Genomic DNA, 20,789 nt, shown 5'->3' with positions numbered 1-20,789 from the left:
TCTTTTTCCCTTTTTATTACAAAAAATTTAAAACATAATAAAGAGTAGGGAGAGTAATATAATGTACACCCATGTATCCATCACTTATATGTAACAATTGTTAAGATTTTGCCATATATATTCCTTTTCAATTTACTCAACCTTCTTAATGAGCTTGTTATCTCATCTATCTGTGTGGTCTGACCTTTTCTCCGCTTATCTCACTCCTTCAATTTAAAATTCTCCCCGTCTTAGATTTTGCAGAGAACACAGAGGCTGTCAGGCATAAATTCCCCCAACATCATGTCTCTCATCAACTCAAACCCATGTGGCCCTCCTTACTATATCAGAGGAGGAAGATGCTCTCCTCCCACTGGGCAAATGCATCCAGTAGACTCTGGAATCCATCCTTGCCTTCGCCCTCAGGGCTCTTTCTCAATCAATTATCCCTGCATCTGTACCAGAGCCTCCCACTCTGCACCGGTTCCTTCCCCTTAGCACATAAACATGTGTAATCATTTCCTTACTTGGGTAAATTGTTTGGGAAGTGAATGTTAATGCTAAGTAAAGGCAGAATTTGGAAGCTGTAGTGATAGGAGATCTGAGAGTGAAGAAAATACTTGGGTTTTATCATTGCCTATGATTCCATTTTTCCTAGTGTCTCCAGAGTATTCCACTTTTTAAAATGTTGATGTTAGAGAGGAAATCATATAACAAAAAGTACATTAATTCAATGTTTAGACTGAGAATGTATATGTTCAATGCAAACAGGTTTGTTTCCCACTATAAACCGAACTGCCACTTGAAAAAATATTGTTCACTAAAATTGGGCATTTCATTACATTGATATATAACCCTGGAAGGGAATATTTCAGATTAAAATAAGAGCAAATTTTAAACCAAATGTTTTAACTAGAGATGAACATATCTGGTATTTTCTAATCTGGTCTTTGCTGCATGATCACAGTAAGTCAGAGATTTAGAAAGATTACTCACAACTCTGAAATCTATGAAATTATATTAGTCGTATATTTTAACACAATAGTTAATAAAAGTCAAAGGATGGCTATAAAAAATAAATATATTATTTTTCTCACTGTTAGAAAACTACGGCCATTTTTGCTAAACTCCAAAAATAAAAGCAGTTTTAAAGACAATATTAATTTTGAATTGTGAATACATATCTTATAAATTTTCATAACTATGTTGCCAAGGATATATCCTCAGCTACCAAAAATGTGCATATACTCCTTTGATCTCGCTGGCAGGAAACATGGTAACAAGCCAAAGATAGTGTCATTGTTTTAGAGAGGAACTGGGAAAAAGCAATGTTGAATATAAGGCACAGACATACATTCGAGTAAGTACACACACACACAAATAGCTATTTTGATCAATATTTTGCTCATGTATATATTTTTTGAGCATTCTCTGATTAATAATCCCATTATATATCTGTGACATTGTGGTCATAAATTTAAGCTTACAAATGAAAGCTTCACTGATCAAAAATTGATTTTGAAGTTAGGGTATGCTACTACCAGTTGGTTAAGATGTCTACATTTGAGTACTTTTGTAGTTTCTAGTACAAATACAAATTTATAAAGGAATGGGTAAATGTCATAGAACCACTGACTGACTTATCTAATCTTTCTTAAACTTACTTATATTCTCAGCCTGAATAATGACTTGGATGAAGAATGTCATATATTCATTATTCACTTGTCAAGCTAGTGTATCTTATTATTCCTAAAATTAAAACTAGTTGTTCTAGTATTCTAAGATTTCTAAAATAATTCCATTATTGTTATCCCCATGTCTTAAAAAGTTTGAATCAAATAGTCTTCCAAACCAAAGAGTCAATCTTTTTAGTCCATTTTTATCAATCAATGAATTGCTCCTTTCTTAGGTATTTTCTTGGCGGGCACTTTTATATTTGCATATACTTTGCAGACGACCAATTAAGATGAGAATAATCTGGTCTCTTTTATTTTCTGTAATCATTTCTTTGTATATGTCTCAAGATTGGAAACTGTGTAATATACAGAATCTTCACATGTTAAACTATATTTCTTTAAGTTTAACTCCAGAAGCGTTAAACTATAATTTAAACCTTAAAATGTACTCATTTCAGTATAGGCTCTGGGTGATGTAGAATGTATTAACTTTTTTCATTAAAGGATTTCGCACAATGGACATAACCTTATTCAAAAGATAAGAACCAAATGAGCCCCCGACAAGTTCTAAGTGTGGAGTAACGACCTCACTTATCTGCAGATAAATGTTTACACCTAATTTTCATGGTCTTTCAGAAAAGACTATGGAGAGCTATGAAAACTTAAAAGTTCTAAACAGGTAGGAAATTACACAGGGCACTGATTTTCTTTCCTGTTTTCCCCACTCCCACTAGATTCCATTTTTAAAGATTATGGAAAATATTATGTAGAATATGGCAGTCAAGTAAGTTAAAGAAATACCATAGTTCCCATTTGGTGATTGCCTTTACTAAAGGCGCGTTACTCGGGCCTGAGAGTGATCGTTTATTCCTCCGCCTCCGGGTGCACCAGATACTATACTTACTCAGGAACATTCTCCAGTCTGTCCTCTTCTTCAGCTGCATTACCATGCTCTTATTCAACCCGCTTCTCTCTCACCTAAGCTACTGTGACATGCATCTAAAAGCCACTGTGTTTTCAGTCTTCTTCAACCCTTTCTACACAGTGCTGCCCGAGGGAGCTTTCTAAAAGGCTTACAGGTTTCTACCTTGCCTCAGCTGAAAAATCCTTCCATGGCTTTCCATGGATTTTGAGAGAAAAGTTCAAGCTTTTGTAACAGTTGTAGTTTGCCACATAAGCCATGCTTCCTCATCTCTACACCTCTGCACCTCTGGTTGTCTGGTCCTTTAATGGGCTTCTTCTCTCTGGTCCTGTCTCTTCCGCTCATTCCATAATTCAGGGCTCAGTGCCTCCACCCTTGGGGCTAGGTCGCCTTCTTTTGTTTTCCAAAGCACCCCTATGACAGCACTTCTTTCCCAGAATTTACCCAATGTTGTGATTGTCAGGTTACTTCTTTCTTCACTCTACATGTCTTTTATCATACACAGAAGCTGGCACAGTAATTGCTCAGTGAATCCTTTTGGGTTCATTCATGAATTCATCCACTTAGCAGTTTTTTGAATGCCCATTGAGTGCGAGGCAATGTTCTAGGCACTAGGGATACAGTAGTGAACAAAATTAATAAAAATGCATGCCCTCCTGGACTGCGTAGTGAATGGAGAAAGACAGTAAACACATAAACAAGTAAAATATAAAGTTGTGTCAGGGGGTAAGTGTTAAAGCAAATAGGGGGTAGCGATTGGGGGGAGTGGATGTGGAGGCATTTTAACTTGGGGGTCAGTGAAGGCCTAGGATAAAGTGACTCTTGGATAGAGCCCTGAAAGAGGTCAGGCAAGACAGTCATGCACGTAGAAGGAGGAAGAACGTTCCAGGCAAGGGAATAGCAAGTACAGGGCCAAGAGGTGGGCATATGCTCAGTGTGTTCAAAGAACACGGAGGAGGCAATAGGTAGGTAGTAGAAGATGGGGCTCTGGGGAGGAGGGAGATCACATGTGTATGGCCTTGTAGGTGCTTGTAAGCACAATGGTGCTTACTTTGATTTGATAAAAATTATAGGAATGGGCTTCCCTGGTGGCGCAGTGGTTGAGAGTCCGCCGGTCGATGCAGGGGACACGGGTTCGTGTCCCGGTCCAGGAAACTCCCACATGCCGCGGAGCGGCTGGGCCCGTGAGCCATGGCCACTGAGCCGGCACGACCGGAGCCTGTGCTCCGCAATGGGAGAGGTCACAACAGTGAGAGGCCCGCGTACCGCAAAAAAAAAAAAATTATAGCAATGAATGATGAACACAGAGTAAACCAAGTTTTCCCTTATACCTTAGACAATAGTATCTCAAGATAAGAATGACAAGATTTTTCATTCACGTTCACCCAAGTCATTCTAATGCTACTGGCCTATTTTTTTTTTAATTTTTAAAAATTTTTGGCTGCATTGGGTCTTTGTTGCTGCGTGCGGGCTTTCTCTAGTTGCGGCGAACGGGGGCTCCTCTTTGTTGTGGTGCACGGGCTTCTCATTGCGGTGGCTTCTCTTCTTGCGGAGCACCGACTCTAGGCATGCGGGCTTCAGTAGTTATGGCACATGGGCTTCAGTAGTTGTGGCATGCGGGCTTGGTTGCTCCACGGCATGTGGGATCTTCCAGACCAGGGATCAAACCTGTGTCCCCTGCATCGGCAGGCGGATTCTTAACCACTGCACCACCAGGGAAGTCCCTGCCCTATTCTTACAGCCTCTAGATTACCTCTAAGTGCAAGAGTGAGTGGAGGAATTCAATTCATGCCTTCTATATTAAAACCGCAAAGCAAAAATCATCTTGATTACATGGTCTCATTGACACGGAGAGTGTCATGGATGTGGATGTAGGTCTAAGGTCTCTAATGCATATCAAAAGCCATCATGCAAACAGTAAGTAGAATTATCAACCCATGTTAATCTTCAAAGCAGGCAGTTAAGAAATGGATGTTTCTATAACCATTATGCATTGGCTGCACTTTCCAGCTTGTAAAAATAACATTTTTAATTAAAAAGTCTTTTGTTTGATAGATCATGGAATGGAAAAAAAATTAATGAATTTTTCTGACTACTGATGTTAGCACAAATTTGATTGAGGTATTAATTACTTAAACAGAATGCAGAGTTTCTAAATGATGTGCTCTAGGATGTCTCTTGGGACGTGTTTTAAGGCAAGTTCTGGTTGCCTGCTATTAGGAAATGATGTTCTGTGTGAGCAGGGGGCGGACATAGTTCCTGTTCTGTCCCTGATGGCTAACAGTAAAATTCAAAGCTCTAAAAGCTGCTGGTCATTTCTGGATGCAAGAATATACAACCAGCTTCTGTAATAAAAAACGCAGGCAACAAAAAAGAGGTGGTCCCTCTGTGAAGGGGAGAATAAAAGCCCCAATCTATTAAGCCATTTAAAATTATTTCCTTTTTGAGTTAAGAATTTTTCCAAGATTTAATAAAAGTTAGGTAAAATGAAGAAAATACTTTTTAAAGTCTGTTCCCACGGGGAAAAATGATAACACGTATAATCTAACTTATTGGAGTCATAAAATGTTAGTATCAGACTTTCTCAAGGGTTTGGTGCAGCAGACTTTAATTATAACCTTTTGAAAGCTACTAACCTGGTCACAAGATCAGAAAATACAACTTGGTTTATAAAGGGTAAGAGGAAATTTGAAATAAATAATGGAAATTTGTCTTACTTAAGAAGGATTCATTTAAGATGTACTTATATAAAATTCCACATTTTCCTTGGATGTTTGATGAGGGAGGGTCAAGAAACATAAACTCTAGCCACTATTATACGTGAGTCTGGAGTATAATTCAAATGATGTTTTACAAGATTCAGACTCCATAGCTTAAGTGTGTGGAAATGCCAAACGAGAAACTTTGGGGAAATGTTTAGAATGTAAGAGAGTGTGCTGATATGTTTTCAGCGTAAAGGCCAATGATTTAGCTGAACTGGGTATGAAGGAACGTAGCATAAACAAGAAAAGAGCAGGACAGAGCTGAGATGGGAGAGCCTCATCTCTTGTTTCAAGTCCTCCATGGACTCTGTCTTCAGTCACATTGAATCATCTTTCCCAAGCAGTTTCCCATTAGCCTTCATGTAAAGGTCTTAATCATTCTTCGAGGCTCAGCAGTCATAACTCACTTCCTTTGTGAACCTTCTCCAATGCACCCAGACAGAGCTTGTTTTTGTCCTCTATGTTTCTCTAGCACATTTTAACTGGCTGTATTTTAATATATTTACATATTTATCAAATCTACTTGACTAGGCAGCAAATTCTTCGGGCCATATAGTTTACATCCTCAGCACCTACATAGCAGTGCCTAGCAAATAAATCATTATTGACTACATTGAAACAATGAATTCATAAATATGAAAATTATTAAATTCCATTTACCGAATTTCCTCCATTGTTTTGCAACTCTAGCTATCTTACTTCTAATCACTGGAAAGAGTTTTCTGTTTTTTGGGTTTTTTTCAGATGGCCATCTAAAACTTTTAATCAAATTGAAAAAGATATAAAGCAAAACTTTTCTAGTCGATACAAATAATGATATTTTGAAATAAAATGGTTACATCACAGTAGTACCTAATGGAATCAAAATACTAGGGTGAATCATCCAACATCATCTATTCAGAAGATACACAGACAAGCTCTTCTTATGGGAAGTTAGACATCATTCTATTTTTCTCCTTAAAGTTCTCAGGTTTGAGGCAGTTGTTTCTGTTTAAGTATCTGGGATTTTCTTCTGTTTCAATAATATCATTCCATAATTTCTATTATTTGAAGAAGTTCCTCTAAAACAGGTCTCCTTCAGAGCCTATCAATACGATGACATGTTATTATATTAATTCATGAATATTTGATGAAAAGTTTTAAATGCAGTCATTAATTTTTTAAAAGAATACATTCTTTTTGACTTCTCTACCTCATGTGCTGACTTTTTGGGGAAAATATTAAACCTGGATGATTCGTTTGTTGGTGTTTCCCCAAATCATGAAGCTCTGACCTCTTTATTGGAGGTCTCTTAAACGCTCAGGAAATTAAAGAAGTCATACATTTTTCTCACCACTTGAGGAAACCAGGACCCAAGACTAAATATTGGACATTAACTACCACCAGCAGATGAAAGACAGATCTAGGTATTAGAGAATCTATGCTCTGATTAGGTTCCCAAACAGAGATTCTATCACCTCTTACCAAATATCCAAGGCCTAAATTAGCTCATTCCATCCCTTCTAAATATTTAATAAACTGTTTCTCCTTGCTGCATCCAAAATGGAAATGACCCGTAAAGAAAGAAAAATTAACAGGCTTCCTCTGCCCTCTGTGATTAAGCATACTTCCCTAGTGTACCATAAAGGAAACAAATTTATGGTTCATGAAGGCCTATCACCCTATACTATGCTCAGTAAAAAATAGTTCTACTGAGTAAAGTGCAAGTGCTTTTGCTATTTTAAATCAACAATGCTAAGAAACACTAACTGTTAAAATTTAAATATCCTACGACCAGCAGAAGGAAGACTTAAATTTAGAACTCTAATATGTACTCATCTACTGTCCAGATCTGTTTTCTATCTAGACCAGCCTTACACAACAGAACTTTCTGGAACAGTGGAAATAGTCTCCATTGCTCAATCCAGTAGGTAGCCAGTAACCACATGTGACTACTGGGCACCTGAAATGTGGCTAGCGCCACTTTTAGAAACTGGATTTTCAATTTTATTTAATTTCAGTTTAAATGGCCACATGTGGCTAGCGGCTACTATATTGGAAAGTGTAGACCTAGCAGATCTACACTGTAAGATGCGTAAGACGACAATCGGGTGAACTGGATTCTACCCTAGTTCTGCCACAGACTACTCTATGAGCTTGGTCAAGTTATTTGTTCACTCTGATGCTGTTTCTTTATCTGTGAAGTGATTAACTAGATGATTCCTAAGATTTCTTCTAGATCATTTACACTCTAGTTAAAAAACTGTCATAGAGTGTGACTAAAAATCGCTGCAGTTACTTTCCCTCATGAAAATCAGTCCTTTAGTTACACCATGCGTATTCATGAACACACATATACTTCAAATTATCTATAATACATGAATGAATATATGAAGATGCAAAAGAAAAAGTAGTTTCCTGTTGGACTTAGCCTGCTTAATCCTACTCCTGGCATGCGATGATACTGGATGAGAGAAAAATATAAACAGGATTTCCTTGCATTAGCACCTGATTTATCGATTCATTGATTCATATTATTCAGTCATTCAGGTTATTGAATACACTAAGCACCGACACAATTATTTTGTGATGTGATAAATGCTGTGGAGGAGAGGAGAAGGCAGCTTCTAACAGCCTGGGGGAGTGTGAATGTCTGTGAATGAGGAAGTGTGTGTGAAGTTTTCTCGAAGGAGATGACCGGAGCAGAAGTCTATTTTTTTGAGTCCATTCAGACACATGGCCCCAGTACTGCCCTTAGCCCTGGGCAAGAGGGCTCCTGTGTCAGGATCCACACTTTAGAGATCCCTTCTGGCTGCACACCTCCTCCTGTGGTAGCCCACCTCCTGAACTTAGACTGTACTTTGGGTTCCTGGGACCTTGGGATTCTCTGCCCCAATGACTGGAGCTCCCGTCAAGGACTGTGAATTGTCTCTCTCCCAGGTCTGTTCTTCTGCAGGTGAACCACACCACTGGTGTGCACTACAGTAAACTGGAGGATGGGGCAAAGAGGTGGGTATTTTGAGGCATGTGGTTGGAGTTTGATCCTGTGAGCACCCAAATGTCTACATATGAGAGCCTCAGTCTCATAGAGATGCGGATATTAGGTACCCGTGGGAGAGCCGGGGAGCAGGCCTCGGCCCATTTGGAAAACCAAGTATTACGGGCTCTGGTGGGTTGGAAGGACTCTGTCGGTGTGGCATTTACATGTACTTCATGGACAATCAGATTAAGTGAGAATAATAAAGCATTAGAACAGGTGCTAAGGCACCCCGGCAGGCAGCGTAGTGTGCACAACTGAAGTAATGCAGTTTTACCAAAAAAGATGTCATCGTTAATGTCTAGTCTAACAACTAAATATCCTAAGATGATTTTGGTCATTTTGGTTATTTGTGATTTGAAGGTTTGTTTGCCTCACCAGATAAAAATCATGAAGAGAAGCCTGCTACTGTGTCCGATGTCTGCCACCCTGCTGATCAATATGGTTGAGACAGCAAAGTACAATTAAGTAAAATGATAAGTTTTATCAAATCTGTGGGATAGCAGTGCATTATAACTAAATATGTTTAAAGTAAATCTTCACATATTGGTTAATTCAATTTTATTTTAAATGAAGCAGAAGCAATTATCTATGCTTATGTTATTAGCTACCATAAAATACATTATATTCACTTGACACAAATGTATTAAATGTGTTTGCAGGCAAAATCAAAATAAACTAAAAAGTATCTATAACTTCTTCGGATACAATCCAAATTTCACTTTAAGGAACAATAACAGAAAAACTTTTCTGAGTTTTGAACTCTCAGACACCACCAGGGCCCAACGAATGACATTTTAAGTACTCTTATAATTCAGAAAGAGATGAATGGATATGCTATGGAGTTTGCATATATTTGGGGGGCAGGAGAGGAAGGAAGGGTTTCAGTGAGGGAAAGTGATATGGTCTATGAAACCTTGGTTATAGACATTTTGGACAAAAAAATAATTTGCAGGAAACTGGGACTAGTTGGTATATTGAATATACATCATTTGTCTTTTATGTTTTTGAGAACTACTATATTTGTCAAAGAAAGAAACAGTAAGGATATCAAAAGGAAAGACACCTTCAAAAATACTATTCTAACAACTATTTAAACTCTTGAAGAACAGAAAAATAAAGACCATTTGTGCCGGGGTTCAGCGCTTTAGCATTTCCAGCTGTGGTCAGTTCTTGGTTTGATTCTTGAGTCTAATTTTATAAGCCAGAGAGATTCTCTCCTTATTTAGATGGAGTCCAGTTTGTTTTAGCTCATGATTCTACCTTTTAAAATCTCCTCTAGAACTTCTCGCAAAACCTGAAGGTCTTGTTTATGGAATAGGTGCACAGCAGGGTTAAACAAATGTGGAACTGCGTGAGAGGCAGGACTTCTTTTTTATTCTATTAGAGATGCTGTTAATCTTCAGATGATTATTTTTGCGATATAAAATATATAGCGTGGATTATGAAAACTAATTCCCCACCGGACACACTCATAAACAGTTTTGAAAGAGCTAATTTTAGACCATTCCTAGTTTTTTCATTTCATCATTAGAGACATTTTACATTTTAAAAAGTTCTCTAGTGCCTCTCAAGATCCTCATGTAAGCAAACACTTCTCCGTGGCGCAAACCAACAGAGGTAGTGGGTTTTGCGTACTGTGGAAAAGATGAGAGCGGTGGTATATATTATCTTCCCTTGTCTGAGCTGGTGGAAGAGAAGGGGTGTGTTATGAAAAGGTGTTGAGGTAAGAAGAGGTGATATATAGGAGAAGGCCAAACACAATGATGGCAACAAACAGGACAAAAGGAATAAGTTGCATTATCAATCACAGTATTTGACACACTCTAATTTAATTGACAGCTATAGTCACACTGTTGTTAGCCCTTATGTCTCATAGAGTGGTCTTTCTGTATGCCACGTTATGTCATTTGACATTTTTGTCTTAACAGCAATACTTCTCATTTATGTAAGTCTGTGTTCCATAAAGCATTTTCATATTTTTATTATTTCACTTGCTTCTCACCATATTCCAGTGATATAGGTGGAATAGGAATTATTGCCTACATTTTATAGATCAGTAAAAAGGATCACAGACGATAGTCATACACTCCTAAGTTGTTCTGAGGCCAGAATTACTAGTAATATGTACTTTTCTTTCTACCAGACTTTGAGTCGAAACACACACACCCACATACGCACACATACGTATAATATTTGAAAGGAAAAAGAAAATTTCTAAGGAAATTTTTCTCCGCATGAAAGCTGCTATTATATTTCCGGTATCTTCTCTCTCTGAGATGGGTTAAAATACACAGGTGCTATTTAAGTTAGTAAACATAGTGATTTTTTTTAAATGATACTTTTAAAAATAATAGAAATATTTCACTTTAAGCAAATATGTAAAAATTCAGTTTGCTGGGAAGAGGAATTAGGGGATTGTATTGCTTTATGAAAAGACTCTGAATGGGATTGCTTTCAATAGCAAAATTTCCCAGCACATTTAAGCGATGTTGATTTATGAAAATCTGATTCATATAGAACTTTATAGGAATACATCTGTTATATAAATCCATGCTCACCTGTAATTTACTGTAGAGGTAACAACTGAGTGATAATAATAATAACATACTCATACAATTCTTCATTATATATTTTAAAGGGCTTTCTCCTAATTTATTGCACTTGTCTTTGGCAACCTTATAGGGGAGGCAGAGAGGGCATGATTTTCCTTTCTTTACAGATGAAAAATTGAGAGGTTAAGTGACTTGCCCAAGGTCAGACAGACAGACCATTCATTTACTGCTATTTGAGTGATGTAGTTTTAACAGGGTAGTCAAGGAAGTAAGGTTCTTCCTCTTAATTTTTTTTTTTTAACCAGCTGTGAAGGCTATTAAAACAGAGGTGGATGATCTCACAAATATACTGTTGGATGAAAGAAGCCAGACACAGAAGTTACATATTGTATGATTCTAGTAATATGAAATTCAAACACAGGCAAAATTAATCTGTGTTGGCAGAAGAGGGAGATGGTGATGGGGGGGGTGGGTAAAGGGGGTTTCTAGGATATGATAACCTTCTATTTCTTGATCTGGTTTGTGGTTGCACAGCTATGTTCACTGTGAAAATTCACTGAGATATATACTTATTTGTCTACTTATTAAATATATATTATACAAGTTTTCTTTTAGAAAAGAATTTTACATCTTTAAGAACAGTACAATGCTGTACTTTAGAAGATCACTACATTAGACATATCCTTTGAACATTTGTGATTTCAACTGAGTTTCTCAGCTTCATTTTTTGAAATGAGAATATGAACTGTATCTGAGGAGTTTAAAGAGAGAAGAGAGGTTCAGAGAAAAATACCCAGGATCATCTTTATCTGAAAAGTTGCTATATGAAATGGGAAACCAGAGCAAACTAAGACAATGACATAATTCATTTAGGACTAGGTGGAACATTTATATTTAATGACATTAAGCTAGGAGTGGTAGGGAAATGGGACTAATTTGTTATCCACACCGTGTATTCTAGAGCGTGATGAATTTAAGGAAGATAAGATTATAATTTTTTAAACATCCATTTTTATTTTAGAACTTTGTATATTACGGTGCTGCACTGGGCATCAGGGTAGAAAGCCTGCGGCAATGATAAAAATCATGTGCTCTGCACACCTGGGGACAAACAAGGGCTCTTAAGAATCCTAAGTAGGCTTGGATGTAAGAGTGTATGGGAGGAATATGTTTTGACCGTTATCCACGATAGAAATTACAGGTGCATTCAATTGCATAAAGCAATTTCAAAATTTATATGGTAGTTTTCCAAAAATTCTTCACCCCCTCTGATCCTATAACCTGGAGAGCTAATGCTGCCCTTGTATGCAAAGTTACCACGGATGACAGATGTTTTATTTAATTTTCACATATGGTCTTTTGTTGTTTTTCTTTCATTTTATTCTTTTTAAAAACAATCCATTATAGCACTCCCAGCCTGATTGTCTGTATCAAATATCTATCTTGATACTGTAGGTCAGAAACAGAGAATTTCCAGGCAGTGGGTCAGGTGTGGTCCCAGGATGCTTCCATTTCACCAGTGATGTTTTGAAGGCAGTTACATGACAGCTAGGACTACAGCTTGCTGAATGTCTCCCAGGAGGGCTGTTGAAGGCATCCTGTGCAGGGAGACGTCTTTGACCTTTAGCCCATGCAGACATTTGTTTTAATTCTTGACCAACTAGCGTGTTCCTGTGCATTCGTTTCACAAGGACCTAGCTTCTATTTTTTTTTAAAATACATTTTATATCCTGAGCGCCTGCAGGCTGCGTGCCACACATCGTGTGAAATGGACATGATCAAGGGGATCGTCATCACTGCATCCAGGGCAAGTGTGAGACATAGTTGTCCTCTGGAATTTGAGTTATAGAGCGTCATCCTGTGTTCCCCAATATTGTTCGTGTCACAAAGTAGGTCAGAAAGGTAGCTCCAGAGACAGGGAGGAAGTGACAGGGAGAGGTAGCTTGAAGGAATTCTACTCTTTGGGGCTCAGTAAGCTGCCCTAACTTCTCTTTCACTGGCAAAGCATAAACAAACTTGAGGAGCTGGGACCTGCGTGTTTACGGGCAAGTCCAAGAGGAATCATTTCATGATCTTTTTTAATGACAGAGATCAGGAATGCACCACTGTTTCTCTCTGGGTGGAAGGACAAATGATATTCAAACCATAACTGCTGACATTTTAACCACTAACTTACCGTTTTATTAACAGTTTCAGGGATCAAGAAGGCACAACTGTTCTCTCCCTTCGGCAAAAGAAAAACCTCTGGAATCACTGTCGAAGGTTTGCTCTACTAGTTCACAGGTAGTAACACCTGGTTCCTCTGACATCTCATTTCTGTTTAAGCTAATAGGCATATCCCTGAATTTAATCTCTTATAACAGAGTCTTCCTCAGCATCCTGTGTCACTTGCTTCACCTGGAATCTCCCTCTTTTTTCCTCCTGTATCAGTTCTGCAGATGTGTTGTCATGTGATCCTTAGCATGTGATGGACAGGCCCTATCACTTCTTTTTTGGTTGTTCGTTTTAAAGGAATACATTTTTTTTCTTTTACCATTAAAAAAAATTGAAGTATAGTTCATTTACAATGTTGTGTTAGCTGCAGGGGTACAGCACAGTGATTCAGTTATCCCTATCACTTTTTAACTTTTACTAATTCTCACTCTTTGTTACAGATCACAAAACAGGTACACTTGTTACAAACAGTCTGGACCACAGTTTTGAGTAACTTGTCTTTTCATTCTTTTCAGTATCGAAAAAGATAAATTCAGATACTTGCCATCAAGCCTTGCTCTCCCGGTTTCCCTGGTTCACCCTTAAAAAAGAATAATGATAATTTTATTAATGCTGTAGACAGTAAAAACCAATTTCAATCTTCTTTTTTTCTTTTTCACAATATCCACTAGGGATCTTGAATGTCAAATATATACTTTTTAGGCTAAAGAAAGGAATGCAAACACAAAGTCATTTAAAGAGCGCTGACGTTCTTTCTTCAAATGCATTTTATAAACATTTTAGGATTTAATACAACGAATCTATATTACAGCAGAGATTTAAGAATTATGCCAAGAAGGTATTCTAAATAAAAAGAGTAGGAGTGATTATACTGTAAAGCAGCTATGGGTTCTCTATCTTTTGGGGTTTCATCCCAAGAAAAGGTGAGACATTAGAAGACACTTTTAGGATGAAACCACTACCTCTGATGGTCCAGTGAAAGCAGTCCTAACAACCAGCATATTATGCTGAAAGTCAATTCCTTATTTCATATGACAAATTTATAGCAACTTTTGGTGAGGGGTATGAGGCTTATAAGAAGGTTGTCCTATAGTCTTAAAGAAAGAGTCACTCAAAATAAAAAAATAGTCACTCAAAAATTACATAAATATATACATATAAAAATGAAATCTACAAAACATTAATGACTATGGCCGATTTGTTTTTTCTTTTTTGGTTGCCTTTATTTTCAAATTTTTCTACTTTGTGGATAAATATTTTATTATTCCTTTTGTACTACAAAAACACCGATGAAAATAATTTAAGTTAAAGCAATACATTAAATAAATAATTTAATTCAGCAATAAACCTGAATTTCAGGTCCTAAAGTCATAAGTGTACAAATTTTTGACCTTTTCCATGTATTTCTTTAAATTGCTGAGTTGCCTCTACCCAACCAAACCATTTATCTAGTGTCCTGTGCTACTACTCTATTATTGACACTTGACCAATCTTAGTAGCTAAGTACTAAGTAAATTAGTACTTAGATCTAAATGTTGAGATCGCTGTTAAGTCATTTCTATTAATAAGCTTCACATACAAAGGACAAATGATATTCAAACCATAACCACTGATGTTTTAACCATTAATTTTACTAGTGATTGGGGGCGTCAAGTTACTTGCAAGGGATAAATATTAGGAAGATATACCTCTTTTACTTTCCATAAATTGCATAGGACTTTATTGTCTCTATTTTGATCCTTTGTAAAATGTTATCAATCTCCCACCTAGTTTTTCAAGCTAGTCTTCCGTTTCAACCAAAGGCATTGAGGTACTCTATGGCAGTCAGGACACAAGTGAGATCGGGCATCTCCAATCGCAGACTTCTTGAGGCTTACCTGAAGACCAGGTCAGTTGCTGTCTCCAGGCATCTCGCTGTGGTTTGCATGGGTGTCCCGAGGGTTGAGTGGTAAAGCAGATTCCAGCTGGCAGTGCCCTCTCTGCTCGGGGACTTTCCTATCATCCCACTTCCTTCAACCCACTCCACTCACTTGACCTCTGCCACCCCCGTCCCCAACTCCAACCCAATTCTCAGCCCTTTAAAGGAAACAAAACCTGTGAGAACAACTGATCCAAAAAGCAACTCACAGGCACTCCTGGCATTCCGCGGGGGCCATCTTTCCCTGTGTCCCCAGGAGGCCCTCGTGGGCCTGGAGGGCCTGGAGGGCCTGGAGGCCCAGCCTGTCCTTGGTCACCCTACAATGGAGAAGGGGACAGACCAACAATAACCGTGAAAGATAAAGACCCAGGTCTTCTTTTCAACACTTTAAATTTCTATTATCTAATTCACATTTATACTGTGAAAAGACCCAGAACAACCACAAATGGTAAAGCCTGTAGGCAATTTGCCTGCCAGTAGGAAGCAAATAAATATTCATGCTGGGCGAGCTGAGTAGACGTTGTTGAAATCAAAGCAGCTCAGAAACCAGCACTCTCAGCTCTTGGAAATAGTGTATATGTTATCATGATACTCAGAGCTGGCAGAAAACTTTTGCATAACTTTATCCATGACAATGCTGCATCAGTTATATTCACCTGGCTTAATAAAATGGCTGCATTTATAGTTGGACAAATATTTACTTTTTCATAAGCTATAAAATTAAACATACAAGGCTCTTGTCATGCTGTGTAATAATTTATAAATTACCAAAGCTAGAGAGCTTAGAAACTGGATCTATCACTGCATGTAAGTTTTAAGCTTCCTTTTTTTTTTTTAATTTAAGAAGAACTTAGATTGGCTTTCTATACCTTTTGGTTTTGGTATTTTCACATACATTTCAAACAAAGGCAGCTCACTAAACATAATTTTGCTCTAGGATATTTTAAAATAAATACCCACCACCCACACTCTGCCTATGAGAGATAAATGGTAAAGCAACAGTATACAGAGTAAAAATCGAATGTAAAGGAGAAATCAGACTTGAGCAAGAATGAGCACTACCTTAATCAGGCGGCGTTTAATGAGCTGCTGATCAGCAGAGAGAAACCCATGATTGATTTTAGGAAACACCATCTGATCAGTCAGGTGAGGTCAAAGGTTGGAGTTCAGAGATGAGAGAGTTGAAGAATAGGCATCAGAAGGCCCCAAGAAAGAAATAAAGATACACACATTAGACTCATAATAACCATCAAACAAAACAGAACTGGCGCTTGTGTCTGACATCGGACCCTCTGGCTCTTCTTGAAAGAAACAGAACCCTGAAACGGGATAGGGAAACCAGATTTTTAGTTAGAAATGAATCTTTTTCTGCTGTGGGCGTTGGACCTCTTTCAATGTTGTATATTCAAGAAGCAGGTAACCTGGGGCCACCTGCATCCTGCACGCTGAGCGGAAAGTCCAGAGACGAAGCGCCAGTTCAATTTCTGTCAGACTCCTCAACCAGCATAACGCGGCACGAACTCGACTGTCATTTTACGGATGCCCAAAGTCCAGAGTACTTAGGATTGTTCAATCCACTGAAAACTGTCACAGAGCATTGCGACGCATGCCAATCAAACCACCGAGGCGTGGCACAGCCTCCCAGAGCTTGCCTGCCTCTCTTCGACTTCAATACGCTCTTCTCTTATAGGCTCAAGATTCTCCTTCTTAATGGACGTTTGACCTCACTGATGGAGGTGAGGTTCCAAGTGCCCAATAACCTGTGTGTGTGAGGAAAGGACTGGACTCGGAAAGCCAGTTGAGCTGTTGTAGCTCGCTCTTATGCTGATTGAGGGCTCTGACTGCGCGGGCATGGGTGCCAACCACGAACCTTGACGGTGAGGATCTGATTACTGTGCAGAGCGGCAACTGTGGAGAAGCCTGGCAGACCCTATGGACAGGGCACAGCACCAAAACAACACGACACAAAACGTCACACAGACATTCCACTGGTGGACAAACACAACAAGCATGTACCTAATGCCACCCCGTCCTGGCTCTAAGTCTTGCCTTGTTTGACACAGTAAACAAAATCAGACACGTGAGGCCCCCAAGCCAACCATTTCTTAAAGGGAACGGTCAGCTTGAGAACTCAGGTACACTGGGATCTGTGTACATACACTTAAGATTTCTGGACTCTTACGTACACAATGTTAGTACAGAATGGAGATAACTACAGACTCCGTTATGAACACAACACTGTAATTTCCCTCTACTGATATTCTGTTTACAACTCAGGACATACAATACATGTATCAAATCTTTTTTGGACAACAGTGAACAGAATTTTGCAGTCAGATCAGATGTATTCCTCAGAATAAATGCAGTACGCGTCAAAAAATATAGTCTTACCACCCACATATCAAAATTTCTGTCTCCAATCATACAATGATTCTCAGGTCTTTCCTGTTTCAGGAATTCCTGCAGAGGTGGTGGATGGAAATCTGTCTCTTATAACATGTGTATTTCATGTCAGGGGGATTTATGGTCACACTCTGCAGTAATCACTTCTGTCACGTAACTTTTCCAAAAGAACTTGACAGTTCACACACCCCCTTGAAGCAGAAAAGTGGTTTTGAATTCCTTAACCAAGGAAAACGGGCAAAGGATATTTTAAAAGCCTGTACTTTACTAGCTTGTACTAACTTGTGTTCACAGGCGTTATCAATTGGGTAGGTCTGAGAGAGAAATTTTGCCTGTGTTCTTTTTCCGACAACATGTGATATCAGAGCCTTGTATTCCAATTTTTTTCCCATAAAGAATACTTTTACCATACAAGAAAGTAAACAACAACCATGATAATATATGGTCTCGAGTGTCTGCAGGATTCCTCCCTATGTTTTCTCCTCCCCACTGCCTTTCCCCTCTTCCCACCCAAATCTACTTCGAGGATATTTCTAGAAAAAGCCAGACATTTTCTAGTTTTTAAATTTTATTAGTTTTGGTATATTTTTCCCCTTCTTTCCTCCTTATTAGGGATATATTTTTCTTAAGAGAGACAATAAAATTGTGTTTGTAGTCTGAGACATCTCTTCAGCCCTAATGCCTCTGATCCTTCTTCTTTAGAGCTGGGACTTCTCAGGAAGCAAGGCCGAGGAAATCTTATCCCTTTTGCCAAGTCCTATCTGATAAGGTTATTAAGTGGCTGGGTAGTTTTGAGGTGACCTATATCCTCTTTTTCTTCTCCTCAAGTAAAAGTCCTTTAAACAGAGACTCTCCACAAATTCAGAAATGCTACAAGTTGGAAAACAGATGTGTACAGTTTGCTTTTGTTTTACTATGGAATATGAGTTTAAAATGTTATTAGATGGTAATGCGCCAGCATCTTTCCATCTGAGACTCATTAGCCCTGTTACACAGTCAGAATTTTATATATAAACCTCGTATTTATGTAACAAAGAACAAAAACAGATACAAACAAGAAGTCTATGAGGGATCAGCATCTTGATTAGTGGCGATAAATCATAGCGTTACTTTAAATGGGATTATCTAACAAAAATAATTTAAAATTAAAACCCTTTTAACAGCACACATGGTAGACCTTACAAATGTTTTGAAATTTGCATGTATAAATAAGTCACTTCTTGCACTCATATCTGAGCATGACCAGTTTGCTGTTTGATCATATTTTCTAAATGCTTACAAAAAAGCATTCAGTTTTGGAACTTAGTTTGGTTTCCAGTGTTAATGAGATCTAAAGAGAGAAGTAGTTAGATAATTCCCATCTCAGACACATACTTTTTCTCCAACAGAAAATCTCTATTTGAGGAAGCTGATTTTTTTTCTTAACATCTTTATTGGAGTATAATTGCTTTACACTGGTGTGTTAGTTTCTGCTTTATAACAAAGTGAATCAGTTATACATATACATATGTTCCCATATCTCTTCCCTCTTATATCTCCCTCCCTCCCACCCTCCCTGTCCCACCCCTCTAGGTGGTCACAAAGCACCAAGCTGGTCTCCCTGTGCTATGCGGCTGCTTCCCACTAGCTAGCTATTTTACATTTGGTAGTGTATATGTGTCCATGCCACTCTCTCACTTCGTCCCAGCTTACCCTTCCCCCTCCCCATATCCTCAAGTCTATTCTCTAGTAGGTCTGTGTCTTTATTCCTGTCTTACCCCTAGATTCTTCATGACCTTTTCTTTTTTCGTTCTTAGATTCCATATATATATGTTACCATACGGTATTTGTTTTTCTCTTTCTGACTTACTTCACTCTGTATGACAGACTCTAGGTCCATCCACCTCACTACAAATAACTCAATTTCGTTTCTTTTTATGGCTGAGTAATATTCCACTGTATATATGTGCCACATCTTCTTTATCCATTCATCTGTTGATGGACACTTAGGTTGCTGAGGAAGCTGATTTTATATTCCTCCATCATCTTAACAGTGGACATGCTACCACTCAGGTGCTTAGAGCAACATGTAAAAGATTTCATCAGCGAGTTAGGCAAAAGGACTTCAGGAGTTTACATGTAGCAAAGTAGAAAGGGGACAAGTGGGCAAATTCTCTTAAGTTCTAACAAAAAACCATGGCCTGGGCTGCAATATCCTAGGACTTTGTGCTTTTCAAACTGGGGTAATGTTTGAAAAAAAGCACATGCCAGTGTCCTGGGGAGAGTTTAAAGGCAATAATAAATATGGTACCTCTTCCTTAAGAGTCCATTTCAATGAATGGCGTGTATATATATATATATATATGTATATTGGGCCGCATCATGTGGTATGCAGGATCTTAGTTTCCCAACCAGGGATTGAACCCGTGCCCCTGCAGTGGAAGGGCGGAGTCCTAACCACTGCACTGCCAGGGAATCCCCAATGGTAAGTAATTTGAGACATTTTTATATAAAGCAAACGTTGACATATTTGGGATAGAATGTAAAACTTGCACAAATTTTTAAAAATGTTACCATTTGACGGTGGTAGAGAACCTCATCTCACAGGGGATATCTCCAGGTCACAGAGACACTCAGCTGATTCTGCTTCCTGCAGAAGGTCTTTGGAGGGTAAGTTTGAAAAGCACTGGTGCTGACTGCTTGTCTGTATGGCTAGGCTTTGCGTGACTCTAACTGCTAGGCTGCCCTAGCTGTTCACACAGACAGCGTACTTTTTCATCACCCGTGCCATTCTTCCACAGTATCATTAGTCACAGTCCTTTCTAAATAACTGGAATGGACATATTTCACTTGGTTTTACATCTTGGAAAACTTGCCTGGTACACAGATGGTTTGAGTGGGTGTGGGAAAAAAAAAACTGTCTCCAGAAAAACATGGAGAAAGAGCCCAGGAATAAGCTGAAGTACTGAAATAATTTGTACACATTTTCACCCCCAAATATTTTGAGCTCTTAAGAAATTGGATATACAAGCGTGTAAAACTACTTTATAGAACACATTTTCCTGAGCATAAAGACTCAGATACCTTCATGAATCTTCCCCACATTCTGTGAAGTAGGTAACCAACCAGGACCGGTGTTTTGACACCATTACAGGAGGAACTCTATCTCCCTTCATTGCCTTCTAGAAGGAAAGACGCTGGCCTACCCCAAAGGGATGGTGAACAAATAAGTAATTCATAAGAAATGCTGCTAACTACTTGGAAGCCATAAATTCAAGATACTATTGTCATTTTTATTGTGTACTCAGAAATGATGAGTGTTACATGATTACATTATAGTGAGAAAATTTTGGGTTTTGTCAAGA

The 20,789-nt window shown here is 38.4% G+C and overlaps 1 protein-coding gene across 2 annotated transcripts in view; it reads right to left on the bottom strand.

The window, feature by feature from the left end:
* The window catches only part of COL25A1 (collagen type XXV alpha 1 chain), a 458,442-nt gene that overhangs the window by 105,833 nt on the left and 331,820 nt on the right, over positions 1-20,789 (bottom strand). The window contains exons 8-10 of one of the 2 annotated variants that reach the window (XM_070045559.1): positions 16,913-16,972; positions 15,252-15,359; positions 13,669-13,704 (exon numbers count right to left, since the gene is read on the bottom strand). In XM_070045559.1, coding sequence (XP_069901660.1) covers positions 13,669-13,704; positions 15,252-15,359; positions 16,913-16,972 — 204 coding nt within the window. Of the gene's footprint in view, positions 1-13,668; positions 13,705-15,251; positions 15,360-16,104; positions 16,177-16,912; positions 16,973-20,789 lie in introns of both variants that reach the window. The other variant, XM_070045558.1, reaches the window with a different exon arrangement.

The sequence above is a fragment of the Globicephala melas genome, chromosome 5 (assembly GCF_963455315.2).
Source record: "Globicephala melas chromosome 5, mGloMel1.2, whole genome shotgun sequence".
Classification (NCBI taxonomy): Eukaryota; Metazoa; Chordata; class Mammalia; order Artiodactyla; family Delphinidae; genus Globicephala; species Globicephala melas.
The sequence above is the reverse complement of the archived record's forward strand: the minus strand, read 5'-3'. Positions and strand labels throughout refer to the sequence as shown.